General features: G+C 36.5%; 1 protein-coding gene across 2 annotated transcripts in view; it reads left to right on the top strand.

Moving 5' to 3' along the window:
- LOC118184409 (alpha-tocopherol transfer protein-like) overlaps positions 1-27,077 on the top strand; it is a 71,565-nt gene extending 44,488 nt beyond the window's left edge. For both annotated transcript variants that reach the window (XM_085823574.1, XM_085823575.1), the window contains exons 5-6: positions 15,087-15,197; positions 26,681-27,077. In XM_085823574.1, coding sequence (XP_085679700.1) covers positions 15,087-15,197; positions 26,681-26,854 — 285 coding nt within the window. In that variant the 3' untranslated portion in view covers positions 26,855-27,077. The remainder of the gene's footprint in view (positions 1-15,086; positions 15,198-26,680) is intronic.

The following is a 27,077-nucleotide window of genomic DNA, read 5'->3' as shown; positions in this document are numbered from 1 at the left end:
TACACTTGAAATCATTGACAAACGATTCGAAACATATTTCCTCATCCCACCTAGGTTTCTAAAATGATCACATTTTTTGAAAACCGGGCTGTTAGGTTGTTCCCGTTTTAATAAGAGCTTACCCATAATTTTCTGAGTATGTTAGAATTTCTTATTCTTTTAAGGAATTATAAAATGCTTCTAAAAATATCCGTTTGATTCGTTGTAGATATGGATAAAAACGTACAGCTTTGGAATAATTTCAATAGTTCTAGCTATATTTTATATATGATTTTATATTGTAAAATCAAAACGTTAATCTTTTTACTCACTATCATATTTTGAAATTTTGGACAAAAGTTTCATGCTTCCTATTCGGTAATATGAAGGTAACATTCGGATATGACGTGTTGTAACTTTGTAACATTTTAATAAGGTTTCGTTATTATTTCCACCTTTTAGAGTGATATACGTATTTCCACCTTTATGATATATTTTTGTTTTTTAATTTGCTTTATCTTTTTTTAAAATTCATTGCTTATCCCCGCTGCTTGCTTTTGTGACATTTATGATCAGTTAATTGTTTTACCAACACATAGCTTTAACGTCTTTCCTTTATGCCTTACTTTATCACATTACTCGCTCAGATATGAGGTTTATGCAAATTCTACAGCAAGCGACGTAGATTAAGGTGGACGTCTTAATCCACATCTCGAAAGATCTTTACCGTTGCATTACCAGTTGCTTTGAAAAGTCGGCCATAAAGCAGAAGGTTGGAATGACTGATGTTAGCCCAATGCTGTAAATGTTAGAAAGCCAATTCCCCCCTCATCCGACACCAAAGCGCTATAATTATGATAAAATTTTGGGCATTGTAATCGCGTCAATAAACTATAGCTTAGGAATCAGTCACTGCAGTTGATAGTCAACGGGAGGTCACATTATTTATTTTATTACAATTTTTAGTTCTATTACCACAGCTAATGTAGTGGGTAATAAAGTTGTTTTATGTTACAGTTTACCTGTTGAATTTTATTTCGTGTTTCACAGCAAGCACTAAGACAGACGATGAATCCTCAACCATTAATGTTAACTTTCTGTGGTCAGCAGTTAGGTTTGAGAAACAGTTTTTGTTAGTTAAACACCTTTAGAAATTGTAATTCATTAAACCAGCTATAAAATAACTACATATAGAGACTATCAAAGATAATAACATTGAATATAAGAAAACGTTTACTCATGTGAGGACATCGATTATTATGATCCTTCTTTTTGCTGAATGAACATAAGTAATATGGAGTAAGAATTCGAGTTTGCTTTGCGCTAGAAAGCATAATTATTGTTATCCACTCCATTCTTGAATCGCAACAAGACTTTTTTTTTTATTGAAATGCACTCTAAATAACCTTCAGTTTTCTAATTTTAGGCAATATTTTTATACGTTCAAAGAGATGCATATTTCTTTAATTTTAATACACAAAGAAACCTAATATGATTCTAAAAAGTAAAAACAAAATTTTTATATCTCTCCTGTGCTATAGCTGCAGAACTGAAGCACAATAAGCTTAAAGAGTTTAAAGTTAAAAGTAAATTAGAGTCAAAGCGAGGCAATTCCTCAACAACATTAATAATTGCAACCGTGTATAAGACGTTTAACACAATATCTAAACAAATCAAAATTAAAATAAGAATTCATAGTAGTACAAATGCGATAAATAAAAATGCAAAAGGAAAAAAATATACAAAGTAATACAATTTTAAATTAATCTTCTTTTACTGATATTCCAATTCAGAACTCGTCAGGGGAAAATGAACTAAAGTTTCATAAAAGTTGATTAATAGGTCTCGAAAACGTGTTTCGTTCTCCTGGTTCATATAAGATCAAAAACCGAAAAAAAAATCAATTAAATTTTCATTTATGACATGAAATTCATATAAGACCGAAAAATCGAAAAAACATTGTGTCAAATTGACTAGTCAAAAAAAAAAAAAAAAAAAAAAAAAAAAAAAAAAAAACATAAAACTTTATATTATGCAAAATGACCATTCATAAAAACCAAATTGGTCTAAAATCATTATATGCAAATCCGAAATTCAAAAGCCACTACAAATAAAGAACAGTACAAGTAAATTTTAAAACAAATTGCCAACCCTAAAAAATGGGTGGTCTCCAATTATGCTGAACTAAACTTTTAATACAAAGGAAACGAAAAACTTTATTAAAGAAATTTATTTAGATAATAAAATCAAATCTGAGCCCTAATCAGCTAAAGACTGAAATTCTATTGGAAACAAAAATTGAAAAAAGCGCAAAACTTACTGAAAACTTAGGAAGACTTTTAAAATGAAAATTCATTGAATTTTTAGACGACCAAACTACAGGGGTTGGACAAAAATATGGAAACACCTTTAAAAAAACATGTTTCTTTGCTTAATATGGTGTAGGAAACCCGTTGGCATCCAAAACAGCTTGCAGTCTTCTCGGAATGGATAAATACAGTTCCTGTATGTTTACCAAGGGAATATTATACCATTCTTCCTGCAAAACGGTGGCAAGTTCAGATACGATGTTGGCGGTGGATAACGAGAACGCACTTTCCGTTCCAATGTAGACCACAAAGGTTCGATAATATTCAGGTCTGGTGACTGTGGTGGCCAGGGGAGATGGGACAACTCATCCTCGTGCTCAGAAAACCAGTCCTGGACAATGTGAGCTGTGTGAACAGGGGCTTTGTCGTCTTGGAAGACACCATCACCATCGGGGAACAAAGTTTGTACCATGGGATGAACTTGATCAGCCAAAATGTTCATATAAGTCTTGGTAGTCATGTGCCCTGACACAGTTATCATGGGGCTAGCAGAGAACCACGATATGGCTGCCCAAACCATAACAGAACCCCCGCCATGTTTCACTCTTGGCAACAAGCAGTCTGTATTATAGTCTTGAGATGGCGTTCTCCAGACGTAAACTCGGCCAGAAGTGGGAAACAATGTGAAAGAAGACTCGTCAGACCATATTACTCGCTTCCACTGCTCTATAGTTCAGGCTTTATGACTTAAACACCACCTTTTCCTGTTACGGGCATTAGCATCACTGATGAGTGGCTTCTCAATTGCAGCACGGCCAGCAATTCCCTGTTTATGAAGCTCCCTTCTAATTGTTTTGGTACTCACAGGGTTCGGTAACACAACATTCATTTCAGCAGTAACTTTTGCAGCTGTGGTCTTCTTATTTTTCGTCACAATTGCCCTTAATGATCGTCTGTCACGATCACTCAGGACACACTTTCGTTCGCGCTGTGATTTAGCAGATGATGTTTTTCCGCTTTTCAAATATGCGGAATAAATCTTCGATACAGTACCTCTTGAAACACTAAACACCTCGGCTATCTTGCTTATGGAAGCACCTACCATACGTGCTCCAACAATTTGCCCACGTTCGAAGTCTGTTAACTCTGACATAATGCAATGACAACCTCACATAACAGTACTCCGACAACAACTGAACTGTTTAGCACATTTACGAAGTTGTATAGGTGGCGTCAGTAGTCAAAAACGCCAGCGCCACCTACATATTTCATTAAAATCAATCTTTCTTTTCAAACATGCATTTCACAAGGTGTTTCCATATTTTTGTCCATCCACTGTATGTTCCTTGTAGAATTCAAAGTAGAAGCTCTTGGAGAAGCAACAAATTTAGTCCTTAGAAAAAGGTATGCGACGAGGTTCAAAGTGTCCAATAGCAGAACTAAGTATTTAAACATGTGTTCAAAATGCCCTATCCTGTTAAACTTTGTGTGCGGGGGTACCAAACGTTGGATGCGGTCTGTAAAAATTTAGTACCTAAGAGGAGGATGATCGTCGACTCCAAAATGGTGGCGAAAGAAACTTCTAAAAGATGCTGTCTTCTGTAAAATATTAAAAAGCGAAAGCAGTACTGGCTCAAAGTTGAGCAAAAGGAAAAATATATGTTATAAAAGATAAAAGTCTTCACTTAATCGGGATACAATACGTCTTTGAAACTAGGATCCCCATTTTTTAATAAAAGCTAGAAGATTTGCCATTTATTAAATTTACAAAATAGTATAAAGATAGCATAAATAATTGAAAGGGAAGAGAAATAAATCTCTGTATATATTTACACTAATAAAAGCTAGAGGATTTGCTACTTATAAGATTTAAAGAATAGTAGAAAAGTAGTGTAAATAATTGAAAGGGAAGAGAAACAAATCTTTGTACATATTTACATTAAATTTCTTATCGTAGTCATCCAACTATTACCTCCGATTAAGTAATAATTATCATATCACTTTAGATGAGAAAAAAATGTTGTTAATACCAGCTTTCTTTAGAGTTATAGAAATTTTGAATAAAGGTGTTTTATTCTCTAAGAGAATTTTGAGTAAGTATTCGACATTGTTGCAAATATTTTTTATTCTAAGGAGTTGAGTATGTATGGTATTAAGTTTTATTTTTTTAGAGATATTCGAGGGCCAATGAATGAGTTTTATAGTAAAGAAATCAAAATCTCTTCCTTTGTCGTAAATTTTGATACCTTTAAAATTGATGATTTGCAAATATAGGTAATTAATATCTCCTTGTTGAAGGTTTCAAACGTGAAGGATAAATATGATCGTATTCTATGTTATTAAAGTTGTTGATTGCAGTATTATCATCCATGTATCTGTAAGTGTTAGAGTAATATGAACTTCGTACTTGAAATAACTATTGTGGGAAAGGAGATAACCTTCTTAGTGAAAAGAGAGAAATTAAAAATCGCTGAACGTGTGCTAGTTCCTATCGGGATACAGTTGAAAGCATTATTATAGGCAATGTAGTTATTAAAAATACTTTTTAAGCTGCCACGCTACTTTGGAAATAACTGTAATAACGTTTGGAAAAAAAAAATTGGTAGAGTTAGAAGACTGTCAAAGACTTCTTATCACGGAAGAGCCGCATATAAATAAAATAAGTCGTAAAAGAAAATATTTTTAATCTTGAAAGCGCGAAGCGCTCCTAGTATCGGTACGTTATTACTTATTATCCAATTGAAATTGTGGTCTTGCATCTGTGTATCTTTAATAAAGCAGAGAACCTTTCAAAGTATTTTAGTAAATCGGTAGTCCATTTCTTTCATGTAATTTCTGGCTCTGTTAGCTAGGGAGAGAAATTTGACCGGTGTTTTGTGAAATTTAGGCAATGCATAAAAGTTGGAGAATCTGTTGCAAATTTTATTCGCAGTAATTTTAAGTCTTCGATGAATTGCAGTGAAATGTCTTTGCAGGGTATTCACCGAGTTTTAATTTTTATGATTGGTAACTGCGCCATGAAGTTCTTTTTTAATCAGATTATAGTAGATCAGCCTTTCAAATGATACTTAAGTTGATACTGGCTTTGTCTATTTTCGTAATGGTGAAAAGATCCTTTAATTTTTTAACTTTCTGGTTTAAATCTTGTTCATTATGTCTGCTGTTTAGTATATGTTCTTTGATACGTCTTTTGAAGTCTCTGAGCATTTCTTTCCATTCCAGGTAAGTCGTAGTAGGTAAGCTAGTTTTGTAGCTGGAGAATACTATGAAAGTTTCTAAATTTTTTTCTAATTGTTGGTTGCAATTTTTTTTTTTTGCTAACTTTGAAAGTGGGTCAAAAATTGGTGCCGGGATTCATTAATTGCCTTAAATTTATATCTTCTATAATTTCTAATTTTCCTGTATTAATATGTTGGTGATATTGATCTACATAAGGGCTGTATTCTGGGAGTTTGGAGTTTGTAATTTCAGGTATCTGGAGCATCTTCGATCTCAAGGTGGTTAATTATTAAGCTAACTAGTGTTCTTTCATTTCGATAGTTTGGTATTGCCTGTTCTTTGTCCAGAAACAGATATTGGTGTAGTTTAAAGATCTTATTAAGCTTTAATCTGTCATAAACGGAATGCTTGAAGTGGATGGTACAGAAATGTTTATTTTCAAAAGATTTATTGCTATGTAGTTTGCATATGCAAAAGCTATTATAATGTCTTATAGTAATTGGAGGGCTTCATATTTAAATTGAAATTGGTATAGCAATTATTTAAGGATTTTGGGTTTGAAGGTATGGAGTAGTGGACTAGCTTGATAATACTTTTGGTAAAAAAATTGCCGTTGAAAAAAATTAAGAAATCTGCTAATCAAATTTTCAAAATCTATAGTAAAACAAAATCTTTTATTTCTATCTTCTCCTCTTGTTCCCCTTATTGGTTTTGTATAGAATCTTTTAACTATAAACTGAATTGTCTTTATCTCTTAAATTATTCTGTAAATAAGAATTGAGTCCGTAAGGGTAAAGCATTTTATTTTGTAATATGTAAATGGACTTCTTAAAAAGTCTTATTTTGGTGTTGGGAATAATATCAAAATAGAAATATTTATTTGTTCACAATCGTGCAATTGAAAGTGTTCACAAATCGTAGTATTGTTATCGGCATCTTTCTTTTGTTTATGAGGCAGACTTTAAAAATTTTTAAAGTGAGCTCGGTTGTTATTAACCCTAATGATAAGTTTGTTCTTGGTTTGTCCAATATAAATTAAATTACATTTGTTACAGGTGATTTTGTAAATGCAATTAAATGTTTTTCAAAGTGTTTTTTTTATTGTTTTTTAGTGAGCAGAGAAGAAATGTATTTAACTTACATGTTTTTCAAAGCGAAATTTTACATTCGATTATTTCAATTGACTTTAGCTGGACTCTGGTAGAAAAGTAAAGAGGAAGTTAATCTACTTTACAGTTAGTCCTTTTTGGAAGGAAAACTAAAAACTTAAAAATTGATCAATATTAAAGAGAAAAACCTTGCAAATTTACAAACCGGCACATACACAGACGCACACCCACACCGAAAAAAAAATTAAAAAAGGAAACAGGAACAAAAGCGCTGATAGCTACTAATGGTAGTAAGTAATATAAATATATAACGAAACCTAATAGGAGGTTAAAAATGAAAAACAAAATTTTTATACGTGTCCTGCGCTATATAGCTGCAGGTCAAGTACAACAAACTTAAAGCATTTAAAGTTAAAAGTAAATTGGAGTCAAAGCAAGGCAGTTTCTCAATAATATTAATAATTGCAACCGTGTATACGAGGTTTAACAAATCAAAATTAAAATAAGAATTCACAGTAGAATTGAACAGAATTCAAAACACGAAAAAAAATTGTGATCTTACTTTTTATCAGATAAAATGATGTAAATTTTTTAGTGCAAAAAATAACAACTGCGCATGCACGTAGTACTTACTCCTTCTGTTTGAAAAATCTGTATATGAAAAATTTGTCACTTTCGAACTCATATTAATTTGGCTTGAAATTCATATTTATTTGACCTGAAAGTATACACTTTCTATCTAGCTTAAAAGAATATTATTTTTTGAATACAAATACTTTTACAGCATTTGTTATCCATAATACAATTAAATTTCAATGTATTGAAACATTCTTCAAAAGTGGCTTCCTAGTACCACTATAGTTAAAATAATAAATATTATGCCTGAATCATCAGAATGTCATGTAATATTAAACATTTATTCAGTTATCATTACAATGAGAGATTTTGTTGCATATTTTTCCAAGGATGTAATAAATAGCATATTAATTAACGGCACATGTCTGATAAAATAGACAGATCAGTGGTTTCTTCTAAATTGTTTCATGGGTGAGAAAGTGCATCCAAGTCTATGACAAACATAAGAAAGCAAATTCCGTGTTGGAAAGTGTTCGAAAATTAACAGTAAAAAAAATAATAGCATAAATACAAAATCCCGCTTAGCTCTTTTGTTACGGAATAAAATTTATTATTCGTAACATTTTCTGAATTTTTACGTTAGGAAAGAAAGAGCATTATAATTGCTGTGTTTAAGAGCATGTTAATTCAGTGTGTCACGTACTGAGCCACGCTCGGATAGCGCTCCGTCGTTTTGATCTACAGCAGCGGCAATAATCGTTCTACGAACGCAAAAGTAGTTGTCACGTAATAGCTTATACCCTCAGGAGTACATGGATATCAATTTTATGCGTATACGACTATTAGTTCGTTAACTGTGGATTTTACAAATTTTGAACATTAATCAGCGTTCCTTGACGCCATTTTCGACGTGAATTCCATCTTCACAACTGCATTAGGAAGCCATCTGAAGTCGCAGCAGTCCAATACTGGTATCACTGGAAAGAGGATTACTTCAGCTTTCTATTAATACTGGTTTTATCTCAATCGGCAAACTGGATGATGAATTATAATTAATTTACTAATATAAGTTAGCGAATTTTCGCTCAGCAAGCACTTTTCGACCGTTGGAGCGACCGTTGAAGGAAATCGTTTCGCCCCCCCCCGCGAGCTGCAGGAAGTTCGCGAAGGTCATTCACAACGGCGAATTTTTATCAAGTGGGTTATTTTATTCAACGTAGTAATTAAAGAACAACTCGACGCACCAATCTGGGACCAACGCCATTACTCATACTTCACCTTCGCGGACAGAAGTTTCCAAATTTGGTGTCATTCCGATAATTAGATCCGGAGATACATTTTTTTCCCTCTATTTATTGGACTTGGCAGAATTCAGTGCAGTGTAGTGCTTACATAGTGCAAGAGTGTGTGTCAAAGTTAGAAATAAGTAGAAGAATTCAGTGCAGTGCAGTGTTTACATAGTGCAAGTGTGTGTGTCAAAGTTAGAATTAAATAGCAGAATTCAGTGCAGTGCAGTGTTTATATAGTGCAAGTGTGTGTGTCAAAGATAGAAATAAATAGCAGAATTCAGTGCAGTGTTTACATAGTGCAAGTGTGTGTGTCAAAGTTAGAATTAAATAGCAGAATTCAGTGCAGTGCAGTGTTTACATAGTGCAAGGTGTGTGTCAAAGTTAGAAAAATAGCAGAATTTAGTGCGGTGCAGTGTTTACATAGTGCAAGTGTGTGTGTCAAAGTTAGAAAAATAGCAGAATTTAGTGCGGTGCAGTGTTTACATAGTGCAAGTGTGTGTGACAAAGTTAGAAATAAATAGCAGAATTCAGTGCAATGCAGTGTTTACATACTGCAAGCGTGTGTGTCAAAGTTAGAAATAAATAGCAGAATTCAGTGCAGTGCAGTGTTTACATAGTGCAAGTGTGTGTGTCAAAGTTAGAATTAAATAGCAGAATTCAGTGCAGTGCAGTGTTTATATAGTGCAAGTGTGTGTGTCAAAGATAGAAATAAATAGCAGAATTCAGTGCAGTGTTTACATAGTGCAAGTGTGTGTGACAAAGTTAGAAATAAATAGCAGAATTCAGTGCAGTGCAGTGTTTACATAGTGCAAGTGTGTGTGTCAAAGTTAGAAATAAATAGCAGAATTCAGTGCAGTGCAGTGTTTATATAGTGCAAGTGTCTGTGTCAAAGTTAGAAATACATTTACCGTGGATAACAATTATTAGATTTCAACTAATTAATATCAGATGAAGAACAGAGAAGTCTGTCTGCCAAGATACCCAGAGAGGCACAATCGTGCAATAGCGCTAAAAGTGTGTTAAAGTGTGTCAAGTGTTATAAGTTCACCAAGTGTGACGCAAGTGTCATCTCGAAGTGCTAAGTGCTAGTCTTTTAGTGTTCAGCGCATAATTGCTCAGTGCTGTGTTCCACTCTGACATGACACGTCCGACAACTTTATCAGATAAAGCAGGAACTACCTCACAAGATAACTTGGATACGGAGGCCTTATTGACGTCTGAGCTTACACGCGAAGAGCGAATTGCAGCTCTAGCAAGGGACATCAGTCTAATTGCCGACACTTATCGAGGAGGCAAACACGTTCTTTCCCAAGTCTTAAGGAACAGGCTCAAGGCTTCACTGGAAGTGCTAAAAGGGTTGGCACTCGAAGGGCCAGATTTCAGTCCAAAACCGCCAACACACGAGGCAGGCACAAACACATCTACCCTCGTCTGTTGCGGCTTAGCGCACTTCCAACCTAACGCAGGACCAAGTGATTCAGCAGCACCAAGCCCTTTCACTGACGTAGAAACAGCTGTAATTCCCCAGGTTCCCATCCCAAGATCTTTTGCGGAGGCAGCAAAGCTGATTCAGAAGCCCAGCCAGTCTAGAAAACCCAGAACCCATACTCTGCTGATCTATCCGGCCCAAGACGCCAAAGGAACAGGCAAAGATCTAAAAGCCACCTTGATTGAAAAATTCCCCCTTGCTACCTTAGGAGTTAGAGTTAATGCAATAAGGAAAATCCAAAAAGGAGGACTGGCAGTAGATTGCCCCACAAAAGAAGACCTCTCTAAACTAGCCAATACATTGGGCAGTGAAGAAGGTCAAAAACTTGTACAGACGAAACTCCCGGAAAAAAGGCATCCTAGGGTTGCAATTCACGCTGTACCGCCAGAAGTACAGAGGGAGGAGGTCGAAAGGACTCTAGCTTCAGAATTTGCTCTTACAAAGTCCACAGCAAAGGTTCTGTACAGACTAAAAGAAGGACGAAATGGAACAAAGTGGATTATCCAATGCGAACCTGCGGCATACGACAAGCTTACGCAACTCAAAAAGATCAGCTTCGGATGGAGAGTCTACAGAATCTCAGAATATTTTAATACGCGACGGTGCTATAGATGTCAGGCATTCGGACACCTACAAAGTGAATGTAAATTCCAGCAACATTGCGCCTTCTGCTCAGGAAGTCACAGCGTTAAGGAATGCAGAGCCAGCAGACCAACCTGCATCAACTGTGCCGATTTTAATTTCAGAACACGTGGTAAAATCAATACCGCGCATGCAGCATACACAGCCTCATGCCCGACATACGCACGATATATTGAACGGCAACAACGCAGCACAGCGTACTAACAGCCAACTAATAGCAACAAGTAATAATCAACCGATACCCACAGAATCAAATAACCCTACGACAGCACAGATAATCCGCTGCACACAAATAAACCTGCAAAGAGCAGAAGTTGCTACAGCACAGGCGATACAACATGCAACGGAGCATTCTGTAGACTTCCTGATGATCCAGGAGCCGTACTGCCAGGAAGGACGCATTGCAGGTTTCCCTATAGCATGGCAGGTCTTCCAGTCAAAAGCAAGGAACCAAGATCAAGCACCAAGAGCGGGTCTAATATGTTGTAACCCAGCCTGGAATCCGCTGCTAATTAAACAGGACAGAGACTTTGTTGCCGTTTTAATTGTGCTCAAAAATGCACAACTGATTCTTATATCTGCGTACTCCTCCCCAACAGATTCCATCGACAATTTCGTAGCAAACGCAACGTACGTCCGATCTAAATGCCATTCAACGCCACAAGTCTATGGGGGTGATCTTAATGCGCATCATGTAAACTGGGGATACCAAGATATCACTCCCAAGGGACAAGCGCTAGAGGACTACTTAACAGCAAACGACCTACATTTGGTCAATACCAGCGGCGCACCCCCTACCTTTGATAATACGTACTGCAAAGGTTGGCCAGATGTCACCCTGGCAACAGGAACGGCTCTATCGCAAGTACAGGACTGGAAAGTTAGCGACGAACTAAGCTGCTCGGATCACCGTTACATAACCTTCACAATCAACTGTGACACCAACATCTGTATTTTAAAGCGCTTTAAGTTACCCAAAGCCAAAATCCGTCCTCTGACAGCAGCCTTCTCTACTTTATTAACAGCAGAACAGGAGACACTAGAAGCCTACAACGGCAAAGACGAGATGGAAGAATTTACAGAACATCTTCTGGATAATATTAAGATCATCTGCTCAAATTTGCTTCCAACGCGAGCTGCCAAGAAACGGCACAGCATTACATGGTGGAGTAAAGAACTCAGGCAACAGCGTCAGAAATGTCGTGCTCTAAGGCGCAGAATAAGAACAGCAACCGACGAGGACACAAAAATGCACTACCTTTCAATTTTCCGTAAGGAAAGGGCATCATACAAAAAGAACATCCTCGCAGCAAAGATAACAAGTTGGAGAACTTTTTGCACGCAGAATAACAATCCATACAGCGTCCTCCATAAATTGTCGACTAATAAAATCTACCAGCCATCACAGATCTTCGCCCACCCCTCTCTTACAACAGACATCGCAGGAGCCACAGCTGCCACCTACTTAGACGCACTGTTCCCGAATGACGATCCAACACAGGACACAACAGAGCAAAGGGAGATACGTGCAGACTCAACACCTCCAGCAACTCCAGCGGACGAGCCCTTCAGTGACTCAGAAATCAGACAGATCTACCGCCATCTCCCTCTCAAAAAGGCACCGGGACCCGATGGCATCGATTATAACATCCTTAGAATAGCCTACAAGGCAAGACCATCCTTCTTTACTAAATTCTTCAATCAGCTCTTGCACCATCGAGTTTTCCCTCGCGTCTTTAAAGAGGGACAAGTCGTCCTCTTCTTAAAAAAGAATAAAGATGCAGAAAATCCGCGCTCCTTCAGGCCAATATGCCTTCTATCCTCCCTAGGGAAGATATATGAGAAGTTAATAGTCAATAGACTCAGATTTCACCTTCATCGCAGCCGCTATCTCAGTAATAGACAATTCGGCTTTAGAGTTGGACAATCCACCACTCATGCTCTGCACGCTATCTTGGAGGAAATACAAAGGAATAGATCAGGCAACCTGCACACCGCCTTCATCTCGCTGGACCTCCAGAGTGCCTTTGATACACTCTGGTGGCCAGCAATCAAGCAGGCACTCAGGAAAGCGCAATGCCCCATCAATCTCTACAGCGTCCTCTGCCACTACCTGCAGGACAGAAGTCTACTAATAACTCATAACAACGGAGTTACTACTAAACACCAAGAAAGGGGCTGTCCGCAAGGCTCGTGTGCGGGACCGATTCTTTGGACGATTACTTTCAACGCCATCCTGGAGGCCACATGGCCAAGACATACGTCCATCGTCGCCTACGCTGACGATGCCGCACTGTTAGTACAAGGAAGAACCCGCGACGAGCTTGAGAAGAATGGCACCGAGTCTTGTGCACTCTTTGCAGAACTCTGCGGCAAACTTAAACTTCAACTATCTGCTGAAAAGTCCTGTGCCCTGATCATACCGAAGCAAAGAGCCAACCTGAGACGCAAACCATGCATCAAATTAATGCAGAGGAACATTAAAATCAATAACACCTTAAAGTACCTTGGCCTTCTGTGGGACAACAAATTAACATGGATTCCCCACCTCCAAAGTATTAAACAGCGAACTTCCGAAATAGCAAGAAAAGCCCGCCTATTTCAGGGGCGAAACTGGGGTCAAAATCCCCACATACAGAAAATTCTTTATCTCACAGTCTCAGAGAAAATAGCCCTTTACGCTTCAGCAATATGGGCCAGTCCGATGAGTGGTAGAAAAGTCAAACAGCTGGGAATTATACAACGACCTTACGCCTTACTCTTGTGTAAGGCCTACAGAACAACGGCCACTAGTGCAGCAGTGGTATTATCTGGTCTAATGCCACTGCACATACGCGCAGAAACTGAAGCTGCTTACGCTACTGTTATCCATTTAAAGAAGGAAGCTATCTTCTGCGGAAACACTTATAGTCCAGTTCAGTATGAGCATCCAAAGAATACCCTGGAGACGCACCCTGCGCACAAGGGAAGAAATATAAGGATTCACGTCAGCAGAAGTGGCGAGCAAATTACAATACAGGATCCACGGTACCCAATGCAGTACTATACAGATGGATCCAAGCTCGACGAGGGTACAGGTAGTGCCTTCGTCCTGTACCACGGAGGATGCAAGGAAATCGAGTGGAAGGGGCATCTTCAACCAATAAACAGTACATTCCAGGCTGAAGTCATAGCCATTACCACTGCGATTCAGCATGCAATTGACAGCGGGATCACCGATGCAATGCTGTTTACAGATAGCATGTCAACGCTATTCGCCCTAGTCAACCATAACCACACCTCCCCATTGGTAGCGGACCTCCAGAATATTCTACAATCACATCCTCAACTAACTGTAAATTTAATATGGACTAAGGCACACGTTAACAACGAGGGTAATGAGACAGCTGACCAACTGGCAAAGGAGGCAGCACGCAACATAGCTGCACAGATGGTAACTATTCCAGCGCCACCCTCGTATCTCAAGAGAACTCTTAAGGAAAAAGGTCTGCAGAAGTGGCAAGCTGAATGGGAGACCTGTGATACGGGTCGCAGAACCAATTTATTTCTGCCTAGAGTGAAAACGGAGCGCCAATACTCCATACCTCCCATCACTAATTACATCTCGGGGCACGGGCCTTTTCCCACCTATTTTGAGCGATTTGGTATCTCTCATACAGGCTTGTGCGTCTGTGGGTCGCTCGGAACTCCAGACCATTACATCTTTGAATGCCCGCTCACGGAGGATAATCACCTCCACTTGCCAGCAGACAACCAAATAGCCTTCAAACGATTCATCGTTAATAACAAAGGCACAGTGAATACCATCTGCAGAATAATCAGCCAGATAACCGCCCTGGGGCAAGACCTATGCCAACCCCACTAATTCAGGGTCTTAAGTGAATGTAAGTACTCCTCTGCATCTAAGGAAATACAGTATCTTCCTTCTGCTAAGCGCATGTACCTTCTTTATTAATAGTATTTATGTGTCATGTCATGTATGTGTTATGTTAATATTTTTTTTTCTTTTTCTTTCTTTCTTTTTTTTTTTTTTTTTTCTTAAATGTGTAACCAGTATGTTATGTAACGTATACCTTGCAAACCTAAATGTGTAATACAATATAAATAGCCAATGTATCTCTCATCTGCCCCTGTATGGCAATGTAATAAATCTTTTAAGATCTCAATAAACCTCCGGTAGATAGGGGAGGGCGCGGGACATATGCCTGTTTACCTCTGTTAAACACCAGGCGTCCCCGTCCTCCGTCACCTGTCACCTGTCACCTGTGTTTATGAGCATGTCAGTGTAGTTGGTTATTTGTGTTTTTTGGTATTTGAATTAATAAATTACAGATGTCATACATTATTCAAGCATTTTATACACAGTCATATTATTGAAAATATTTTACCCTATTTCAGATTGATGAAATTATTGCAGATCATTTTATTTTGATTATAAAGAAATCTCCTATTAATTTCATATTTTTTTTAACAGTACTGTTTTCCAGGCAGATATAAAGCTTTCCATGTCATAGCAGAAAGCAAATTGTTCCAAATAGCATGGGCCATTGTCTATCCATTGCTGACTTCAAAACTCAAGAAACGCGTAAGTAAAGACTTTTAAATTTAAATAAGATTTTATAAGTTAGAGCGTTCTTAACCGTCGACTGTTAAGGTACCACCAAACATGTGCCAATCATTTTAGCGGAACGTTTAAAGATCAAATCATATTTTATTTATTTAACTGATCAAGTTACAAATATAGCATATAAAAAACTTTATGCCATTCATAGAAGGCCGATCCTAAATACTTTTCAACCCCCCCCCCCAAAGGCGAAAAATAACAGGTGTAGCGTTGTAACCATGGCTAGCTGTAAAGTTGTTAAACAAAACTGGTAAAAATTAACCCAGACAAACTTTAACATTTAACAAAAGGAATTTAATTAAACACAAACACTACATAAATAAAGTTATATGACAAAACTAAAAGGAAGTAACACAAAAAAATATTACTCAAATGAAAATAAAAAGTACATGTTCATAGTCCTCTGCCGAAACTCGAACTAACTAGTAATCGAAATCGAAATCGAGTCAATGGCTAGGCGGCAATTAGTAGCCAACCGCTACTTTAGCCGTCTCTATTGGTAAATTGTTCTAAGGCGTTGGTATTTAAGTTTTTAATTAAGGCGATTTACGCTGCGCCAACTAGGCGAAACTTGTCAATTTTTCTGAAATGTACGTGGAGTAGCATCTGGAATTGCCGTTCGGGCTGTGACAGTATACACTAAGCGGAGGGACATGATTGGCAGGAGCCTGTCACGTGGGTGGTCACCCACCCAAGTTCAGAGTGCGAGCAACGCGTGCAATGAGAAATATTGGATATATTAATAATTATCAAGTTTTGAAACAGGTTATCTAGATTGGAATAATTAAACTAATATCGCGATTTAAATGATGACAAATGGCACAACTGAGTGCAAAAGATTAGCTAAACAAAATATTTAAATTCATCCTTGTTGTAAAACACAGATTGGACACTGGTAATCGCGTGGGGGTCACCCTCCCGTGAACTGTTCACAGCCAATGCATCTTGAAATAGTAGATATCACAATTCAGTGAAGTCTTGGTCTGAGAAATTAAAAACACTAAAGTTCTTGTACAACACCGAGGCACATGAGTTACTGAAACTATACACAATGTACATATAGGGACGGCGGTATTTGAGCAAAGTAGCAAATGGTGAAAAACACTTTACACTAGCAACAAATAATCAGAGCTTAGAAGATCCAGGTACACGGATCATGTTCATAAGTCCACAATATTACAAAGTCTCTGATATAACAATAAGAAGATTACGAAAATGACAAATATAAGATCAGTGCTTTGAAGATCCAGGTACACGGATCATGTCCATAAGTCTATAAAGTTTCAAAGACATTGGTAAAATGACACAATGAAGATTAAATAAAGATAATAGTACTATGTAAAATATATACACATTTCACCATTTGCTGTTATGGAAGATGCCTCTTGAGCGCTTTGCTGCATTTTCTATTGTAGGATCATAATTCAGATCACGGATATGTTCGTATTGAGAAAGTTATATTTTAGCATAGAAATTGTGGCTCGTTGTGAGAATTTGATTAGCTATGGGTCTTATTTTGAGTTCTTTATATATCTGCAGGTTACGTACGAACCATGGGGAGTCAACAATTTGCCTGAGTATTTTGTTCTGAAAGACCTGTAGTTTGTGTCTATAAGTCTTGTACACAGTGGCCCAGATAGGCACTGCATAAATTAGGATCGGTCTTATTAAGCTGGTATAGATCTTCTTCTTGAGACTGATATTTAATTTAGCATTTCTTCTTATTAAAGGGTAATCAGACATTTTAGCAGCGGTGGCTTTGCGCAAGGCATACTCCGTGTGTTCTTTGAATATCGTGTTCTCCGTGTGCTGTGAGTCGAAGACCACTCCTAGATACTTGGTACTTGAAACAATTGCTAGGGGTTAATCATTAATTTTTATATTTACATTCACAGGAGTGAACTTCCGATGACGTCTGAAAAGGAGAATTTGGCTCTTTGAGGGATTTACTTTTAATTTCCATAATTCATAATAGTGTGCTATGATATTTACTGCGCTCTCAAGTTTATCTACAGCGAGCTGAGGTTTTAGGGACTTCGTTAAAATTGCTGTTTCGTCCGCATATTTCACTACTTTTGCATTCAAAGGAACCGGCATATCATTCGTGTAGATGTTGAACAGAAGCGGTCCCAGAACGCTTCCTTGAGCCACTCCGCTTTTAATTCTTTTTCTTGAAAGAGAGTCATTAATTTTTACCTGAAAGGTCCTGTTTTTAAGATAGCTTTTCATGAGCTTAATAAAACTGAGAGGCAGATGAACAAGGTGCAGCTTGTAGAGAAGACCCTCATGCCACACCTTGTCAAACGCGTTTTCTAGATCTAGAAAACAGCTGGCGATTGTGTTATTTTCTGCGAAGGAGTCTGCAATGAATTCTGTAACGTTCAGTAGTTGGTGCACGGTACTATGACCGGCTCTAAAACCAAACTGCTCTTTACGTATTATTTTCTTATCCTCTAGATGTTGAGTTAATCTCTTTTGGAGCGCACGCTCAAATACCTTTCCCAAACTGGGGAGAAGGCTGATCGGACGGTAGGAGTTTAAGTCCTTTGGGTTTTTCCAATGCTTGACAAACGTAATTATTTGCGCGTGCTTCCACTGTTGCGGGAAGTAATTGAGCCTCATACAAGCATTGACTATGTTTGTAATGAGAACTATGTAGGTTCTTGGGAGAGCTTTGAGAACCGTACTGGTTATGCTATCGTAGGCGGGAGCTTTCCTGGACTTTAAGTTGCTAATTATATTACTTATTTCTGTTCGAGAAGTTGAGTTGAAGTGATTATCACAATTTCTGTCAGCTAGGTGGTTAATGAAATTATCGACTTCTTCATCTGTCTCATCATTATTAGAGGCATGATTGGTGAAAGTCTTTTCTAGGTGCTGCGCAAGGGCTTCAGCCATGTCATGTTCAGAATAAGTAATTCCTCTACTGGTGTGGAGAGGGCCAATATTTCTGTTATTAGTATTCCTTAAGGAATTTCCAATACGCCAGACTGTATTCGCAGAGAAATCCACGGAGTCTAAGAAATCGTCCCAACAATTTGATCTGTACTTTAGGAGGAGGGTCTTGATGTTCCTAATTTTTCTGTTCAGGTATCTTTTAACAGTGGGATCGCCTGTTCTTCGCCAGATTTTAGCTGTGTGGTTTTTGTCTTTTATTTTCTCAATGATTTGGTCGGAGAGCTTGTCTTTCTTATAATCTTTGAATTTGGTGGAATCATTTGGAGTAGTTCGGGCGTAGGTGTTTTTGAATAGCGCCCGATAAGGTGGCGCTGCAGTGCATGGGGCTGTTTGCTAGCGTTCGTTACACAGATAATTTAAATCTTTTACAGAAATTAAACTGTCTGGTTGAGAATTAATCTATGCTACATGGAACTAATCCAATATTTACTTGAATATATACTATAATTTAATCCGATATTAACTTGAATCCAAATCTTTAAAGGCCCTCGAATCTTTCGTCCTTCATATAAAAATAATATTGCAATAAGAATAATAGGTACTATTAGGTTTCGAGGGTCGTAAGTGACTTGATCCCTTGGCTCCTGGACATGAGCAGCTCTGATTGGGTGGCGGTCTCTACGAGTTGCTTGCTGGGCTGCCTCGAATTTCATGGCGTACACTAGAGCGCTTTTTAAATCTTTTACATCCGCCATTCGTAGTGCTTTCTGTATTTCAGTATCTCGGATGCCGTCGATAAAGTATTGCAGGGACAGGATTTCCCTTGTTTCTGTCGGGCATTCCGAAAAGGCGAGATGGGACAGCCTTTCAACATCCGTGGCGAGCTCCTGAAGTGTTTCGGTAGGCTTCTGTTGACGAGAATTTAATTGGAGCCTAGTCTTTTAAACACTTCTCCCCAAAGCGCAGGACAGAGCTTCGAAATCTAACCTTTTGTTATAGGGAAGATTCTGAAGGATATCCGCTGCGTCTGCTCTTAAAGAAGCGGCGAGATAACAGGCCTTAGCTTGGTAATCCCATCCATTCGCATCCGCCACGATAGAAAATTGTGTCTTATACACCTGCCAGGAGGTCTTCCCATCATATGTCGATAGCTTCAGAGAGGGATGAGCAAACATTGGTAAAAATTGAAAACCATCCGAATTGCTCCCTGCCGTCGCTACGAATTTCTTTAAAGTATCGACTTCTTTTGCAACGGCTGAAACCCTATCATCAATTTGTTGCTCGACGGCAGAAACTCTCTCTTCTATATGCTCTTTTACAGAAGAAACTCTTTCTTCTATTTCTTCTTTTACGGAATAAACTTTTTCTTCAATTTGCCCAACTTTATTTTCAACTACATCTATTCTGCCTTCCATAGCATCGAATTTGGTTTCTATTATGCAGGCAATTTCTCTTTTCATTTCGTATTGGCTTTCATCATTCTTTACTTGTATGGCTTTTATTTCGTCTTTCAGCTTGAATGGCCTTTATCTCTTCCTTAACGGATTCTTGTCCCGCTTTCATTTCTTCCTGTCCCGCTTCAATCTTTTCCTGATTAGATTTCATATCTTCTTTCATTTCTTTAAACGAGGCAAACGCTGATATCAACTGCCTTAATTGCTCTTCCATCGCTCTTGTTATTAGCATTCAAACCCCACTCCTGACAGCAAAAATTGTTGCGTGCGTACGGGTATGGGTTCGTTACGAAATGAATGCACAAGTCCGATGAAAAATGAACAAAAATTTATTATTATCACAACAAATATGCTTAAATTTCCTAAAATATTCGAGCAGTATTACAATATCTCACAGTAGTTATCTTTTAACTACTCAAACGTTCAAAAGAACTTAATTCAAAACAGCTAAAGAAAGCTAATCCGCGAATTCGCTGCAGTCAACAAGAGCAGTTTTCTAAACAACAAGAAACTAAGTAACTACTCGTACTACGAACTCCAAGTTGCAAGTTACACTTATGCCGAGATTATCAAGCATTCTGCTTGATGTGTTCTGGCTGTCATCAGATGTTTGCTCTTTGGGCGCTGAAAAGAGAATAAGTTCGAAGTGTGAGTCCAGAAGGTCAGGAGCTAATGGCGAGGGGGTGTGACCAGTTGTCATGTGGGCTGCAAGCTGATTTATCATTGGTTACGTGTCTTCTTAGAAATACCTCGTTAAAATTGTAATTAAATTAAATTACCGTCTGGTGTAATTATCCATGAATTTGGGAGTCCGAATATCGTTTCTGATGTGTAGTTGAGTTTTCATCAATTAATTTCTTGCACAGAAGAGGAATTCCAGATTCCTTAATGAAGGTGACCAACATACTTAGTTGTTGGAACATTTGTGTGGCCTCTGTCGTCATTTTCATAGCTTCCGGAGCGAGTCCCGTAGTTAATGCCTGAGCATATGATTTATTCGTCACTGTACGTTCATTGAACGTTTTAGCTTTGGGAGTCACTTTCTGCTGTGGAAATTTCTCACATCCTCTATAGTTGGCTGTGTGTCCAACTTGCAAACAGTTGGCACATTTTGGAGGTTCAGATTTATCCTTTGAACAATTGAAAGTTTCGTGCGCCTCAGCGCAACGAACACAACGCGGCTCGTGATTGCAGTTCGCTTGCGAGTGGTGGAACCCTTAGCAGCGATAACACTGCGAGGGTCCCGCTCTGCACTTGTAATCCTCAACTTTGATTTTCATTCCCATAAAGAAAGATTCTTGATGGATTCTCTTATTTTTGTCATTTCTCTTAAGAGTAATGAGAAAGAGGGGAGGTTGATTACATCACCATTTCTTCGTCTTTTCAATTGGTTGACACGGATGACGTCATAATTTTTGGCGACTAATTCTTCAGCAATTTCATTAATGTCCATGTAAGCCGGTAAATACCGGATTACTATTTTTAAATTTTTAGATGCAGGTAGCTCAAAACAGTGGAAACTCACCTTTTCATCTTTCAGAATTTTCTGGACTTGTTTAAAAATAGTTGGTATTTTTACCAATATCTTGAATCCGTCCTGGATTTGCTGACCGAAGTAGTCACTTTTAGAGTATAGTCCATGCTTCTTTAAGAGCGCTCTAGCTTTATTCCAGTTGAAGTTGGTATCTCTTACAATGAAGGGCGGAAGCCGTCCGCCATTCTTGTTAGGATTTACTGATTCCGGTGGAATTTCATCTATTTTTAGATCATCAATGGGTGCTGTTTCCCTGGATTCAGGTTCAACGGTGCTGGGATCATCTATGGGCGAATTAGGGTTCGTTGCGGCTGCTTGAAGTGGTGCCTGTTTTCTGATTGGTTGCTTTCGGGGTCTCCGGGTGGTATCTCCTCTGGGAGCGCAGTCGTCAGAGTCCGAACTGGCATCTAGTGCTTTATATTTCGTAAAATCTTCTTCAGACTTTCCTGGGCACTCCGCTCTTTTGACATTAGCTTTAATATTAGGACGGGGAGGAAAATCAATTTTCATGCTGTTTGCTGATGGGGGAACCGCAGCAGTAGCAGGAGAATCATTAGAACCATTCTCTAGTTTGTCATCTTTTAGTGGTCTGCATTCATCATTGGCAAGCGTCCTAAATTTGCAGAACAGGGCCAGGTCACGAGCTTCTCTTTCAGTCAGACAGCCTCTATCTTCCTGAATCATTTGTAGGTTCGTGATTTCCGAAACTATGAAGTCGAAAAATCGATCAATTTGTGAAAATAAAACAGTACGTCGCAATTTTTTTTTTTTTTCAGTACAAGTAAAATCAGATAGTAAAACGCAAAGTAATCAAAATGCAAGAGCGAGGGGACAGAGTACCTTCACGCTCAGAGACGCAATGGAAAACTCAATAATAATCAGTAAGACGCAAATACGTTAAATAGAACGCAATCAACTTTCAACTTTCAATGACTCTACGGTGCTACTTTGGTAGACGGTTGCACGGACTTTTGGCGATTTACGTTGGCGCAATTATTGGCGCGATTTCTACAAACGTCAGCCATCTTGAAAAACGCTGTTTTTACGCATAGTAAAGTATTCGAAACTTAAAAAAAAAAAAATAAATATCGTTAGAAATAATGGATTAATTTTTTTTTGTCGAAAATGTCGTTTTTTAAGATGGCAGGCAAGTGTAAATAAATACATTTACTATGAGTATAAAATACTAAAGTAAGGTTATTATTACTTTCATATAGCAAAGAAGAGAATAAAAACACCGCTATAAAAACATTGTGCCAACGTTTAATTAGATTAAAATATTACTGAAATTGAATATCGAAATAAAAAACATCATCCAACATTTAAAAGAATTAGAATATTATTAAATTTAAATACTTTAAAATATGTTATATATAATATAATATACATATATATTATATAGAATAAATACATTTACTACGAGTATAAAATACTAAAGAAAAGTTAAATTATTACTTTCATATAGCATAGAAATAGAATAAAAATACCACTATAAAAACATTGCGCCAACGTTTAATTGGATTAAAATATTACGTAAATTGAATATCGAATTAAAAACCATCATACCAACGTTTAAAATAATTAAAATATTACTTAAATTAAATACTTTAAAATAAGTAAATAAGAACGCTTCGTACACTAGAGCTAAAATGACAGCAATTAGTTTATTGTCGGTAAAAAAGGAGGAATGTCTAATAATTTTCTTACCGTTACAGCGGTTATTTCTTCCAACATGACCACAATATCATATACGGCCGTCTCAGAATCGGCTGTTCTAACGGTCTTCATCTGTGATCTACATTTTCGCACTTCATTGAAGAAACAATTAGCGACGTTTCATCCAAAAATTTAAAATAAATTTCCTCTGATCCTTGTAAGAATTTATAAATAAATCTTTGATTAAGAAAGCCAGGCTGGCGAAAATAAGGTCTCAAAGGACAATTTTTTGATTCCGAAACCAAAAATTCTTGGTACTTATCAAAAACAACATTCATCTTTGAAGGAGACATTTTTGAAGGAATTCGAAGATATGAATTAAATTTTAAAATGGCGCGATAATGCACAAATTTTCAGAAACCTATCAGGGAGCTGATTACAGCTCATTAATGCACAAATATTCTATAACCAATCAGAGAGCTGATTACATCACGCCTAGAATTAAAATTATTTAAATAATCATACATAATAAAATCATTTTAAAAAAGAAATGCAAAATTAAATTGTATTTTAACATTTAACAGCCATAAATAATGTTTAAAACATTAAATTTATAGATATTAAAACCAATTACTTTTAAAGTAAGGTGACGTCACTAATTACATCATCCACAGCATAAAATTTCATAAAATATGATAAAGAATAAAATTTTTATTTCAAATAAAAATGCAAAATTAAATTGATTTTTAATATTTAGAAGCCATAAATAATATTTAAAACACTGAATTTATGCATAATAACACGCATTATTTTTTAAATAAAATGTCAACAAAGTATCGGTTACCATAAATAACTTATCCAGCAATGGGTTTACCATAAGTCGTATTACTCGCCAAAAGAAAAATTGCCAAAAACTCGCCAAAATCCGTGCAACCGTCTACCAAAGTAGCACCGACTCTACTACGAACTGAGAGGTTTTCATCCTTTTATAAGATTTTAAAATCGCGCGCGATAATTTTCTAGTACTTTTTCGAAATCAAAAAGAGGTATTTATTAAATGTTTAATGCACGCGCTCTTGTATTTTCAATTTTCCGGCTTAGCTTTCTTTTAATATTCGTCACGCGCTGCACTGCGCGGGAAATGAAACCATTTAATTTATAATTGAACTAACATTAGCTTTTTAAATAACAAATTCGTAACAATATTTTATAACTAAAAAATTACGGCAAAAGTAATATAATATTAAAATATAAAGTAATGTATCTAACAATCTATTTTAAATTTAATTAAAAAAAGGGAAAAAGAGAGGAAGGAAAAGACTTGTAAGTTAATTATAGATACTCTAAATCCTCTTAATTACAGATATTTTATATCTATTCCTCTAAATCCTGGGTCATAGGTAAACTTGCTTTTAAGCGTATTAAATATCTGCTTCAAACTGCCAAACGAAATATTATGTATCAAAATGTAATACCTGGATGAATTAATTCCAGAACACTAATGTAAGCTGGTGTTTTTTCGTAAAAGCATTTTATTGGTCTTTCGCTTAGGAGATGAACGTGATAATCATAAGGAAAGGGAAACTGTAGCTAAAACTAGCGAATAGGGGAAAAATAATTTTTCATAAGTTGTTTTTAAGATTTGGGTGTACTAAATATTAGTAAGCATGTTCTCTGTGAATAGAATAAAGGCTTAAAAAAACTGTCCTTCTTAAAACTTTTTCTTCTTTCCATTGCTAGGTTATCCAAAGATACTGAAGCCAAAAAAGGGAAAAAATAAGTAATACTTAAATTGCAGAATTTCAAAGAAAAAACTAAACAAAAGACTAAAAAAAAAAAAAAAGTCTGAAAGCTTTCAGATCTTACATTACGCCTAAAGGGGCGTTATTTTAACGTTTTGTGTGCTACCTTTTCGTTCTTCGCGCTTAACCATAAAATTCAGTTCAAAAGCAATATCGCAAAATAATTTTAAAATGAGCATATCTTCAGAACTTCCGATACACAGTCTCGCGCGCTGGAGATAAAAGTACAGTGTTGCCATTGCTCGCTTTGAAATCGTTGAGTTTGTTAATAAAAAATTTGTTAAAGTTTTACAAAACATGAAATCGATACTAAAACAAATTCCAAATTTTGGCTTCCAGATGCCCATATTCGGATAGAAACGCACGTTATTCAAAATTGGATGGTTCTAGGTACCGATGCGGGATCCCAGTGCGGTGAACATATATACATTTATACGAATTCTTCATTATTTAATTTCTTTAAATATAATACAGGGTTCTAGTATTTGGTGGCAACAGTTTGAAACGTGAATCAACTATTAAAGTGAATTTACCCAAAATGTCAAAACGAAATTAATAGTCCATCTGGGAAAACTGTCCCTTCAGACTAAGAAGTTTCTGATTAACTTCCAAAATTAAAGGATTCTAGAGAATTAGGCAGTAAGGAAGGAGAAGAGAGTAATTCATTTTAAACCAGTGATCGCAGACCTTGCAAAAGGAATTGGATCCATATTGAAGTGATATAGATTTTTCAGATTTTTTTCCTTTCCTTTTTACTCCCTTGTACGAAATGATGGAAATTTTGTAATTGCGAAAAATGTCGGGTACCATATTTTCGATGAAAGTATCCATTTTGGCCACTCTTTAATCCATTTCAATGATGTTTTTCCTTGACATCTGTACGTACGGACAGAACAAATGACACTTTTTATTTCCATATACGATGTAATGGACGTTGTTACTTTGTCTGAAAAAGAGTAGCAACGCCTCAGTTTATCGCGAGACTGCGATTAGAACAGTAGTTTAAGAGATTTTTAAATAGATATGAGTTTGTAACAAATAATTGAAATAAAATGTTTTTGCCTTTAAAGAAACTTCTTGTCTGTCAATTCAAGCGAGCCGTCTGATTTATCTGATTTAATGAGTATCTATAGTCTAAAGTAACCGACAGACGTATTGTAATTGTGAAAAATTTCAGGTATCATATTTCAACGAAAATATCTATTTTTACCGCTCTCGAATATATTTGAACGAAGTTTTTACATAACATCTGTACGTACGGACAGAATAATGAACTCTTTTCCCCTAAATGGATTGTAAAATGGGTTTAAATTGGATTCAGAAGAAATTTTTTTCGTGACGTCTGTACCTACGTATATATATATCACATAACTCAAAAATGAGTAGCCTCAGAACTTTAAAATTTTGTATATGGCCTGCTATAATATGCAGTTAAACACCACCCGTTTTCGTTGTGATCGGCTACACCAAAAGTATATATATATATCAACTACCGGCCGGGTAACAGGGAGTTACGTTGTTCTTATACTCTAGTTAAGATTGTTATGCCTTGAGTTAATCTGGTTTTTGTTAATATGTTAATCTAGTTTGAGCCAACTTCAGTATCTTTTGGTCCAGTGGAACCAAAAGTAAATTTTCAGTTTTGCGCATCGAAAAATCTGTCCTCCTTCCCGCTGGCCAAATTCCTTCTTTTAAGTTAGAAACTCTACTTTTAACTGTAAAAATTGCTTTTAAACTGTTTTTAACTGCATTTGATGTTTTTTGTCTTTCTGTATTTTAAAATTTGTAATGAAGATGTTTTGATATTTTATGCATTTTGGCCTTGCCGTAAAGCAAGTTAAAAGTTGAAATTAATTGAATGTAAAAGATATTTCTTATGAAATTCGAGGAAACAAGTTAGAATGAAATGCTACAAGAAATGTGTATAATTTTATAGGCCACACAAGAAAGTCATGCGGTGTCCACATCAGATATTTTGCTTCCCTTTTTATGTACATTACATTTGAAATGATCATTTCTGTTATAAGTTTCATGTGGAAAATTAATTTTTTTAAGTATTACAACTTCCTTCCAACATAACGTCTTCCTTTCTCTCTCTAGTTTATATTACACGGAAGTGACTTATCTCCGCTTTTGGATTATATACACCCTGAAGTTTTACCTGAAGAATTTGGAGGAAAAGCTGGACCATTTGATAATGATTCGTGGAAAGACATTATTGATGGAAATATTAATAAAATGTTAGACATGCTCAATTATGGTTATAAAGATTAAATATTTTTTTTTTTGTCTTAGCTACCGCAATTTCTGTATACCTTCATATACACGTGTATATTTAATTTGGACTTCTGTGTAATGAGATGTTACAAAACAGTTATCTAAAATCACTAATATACAGTGTACAGTGTTGTTTCTGTTATATTATTCGAAATACTATATAGAAATTTTTATATTACTTATATTATGTGTAAAAATTAAAATATTGTTGTAGTTTGTT

Source organism: Stegodyphus dumicola, chromosome 9 (assembly GCF_044657685.1).
Source record: "Stegodyphus dumicola isolate Sdum_Otavi_A_Nest chromosome 9, ASM4465768v1".
In the NCBI taxonomy this organism is placed as follows: Eukaryota; Metazoa; Arthropoda; class Arachnida; order Araneae; family Eresidae; genus Stegodyphus; species Stegodyphus dumicola.
This window is presented reverse-complemented; position numbering and strand designations above follow the sequence as displayed.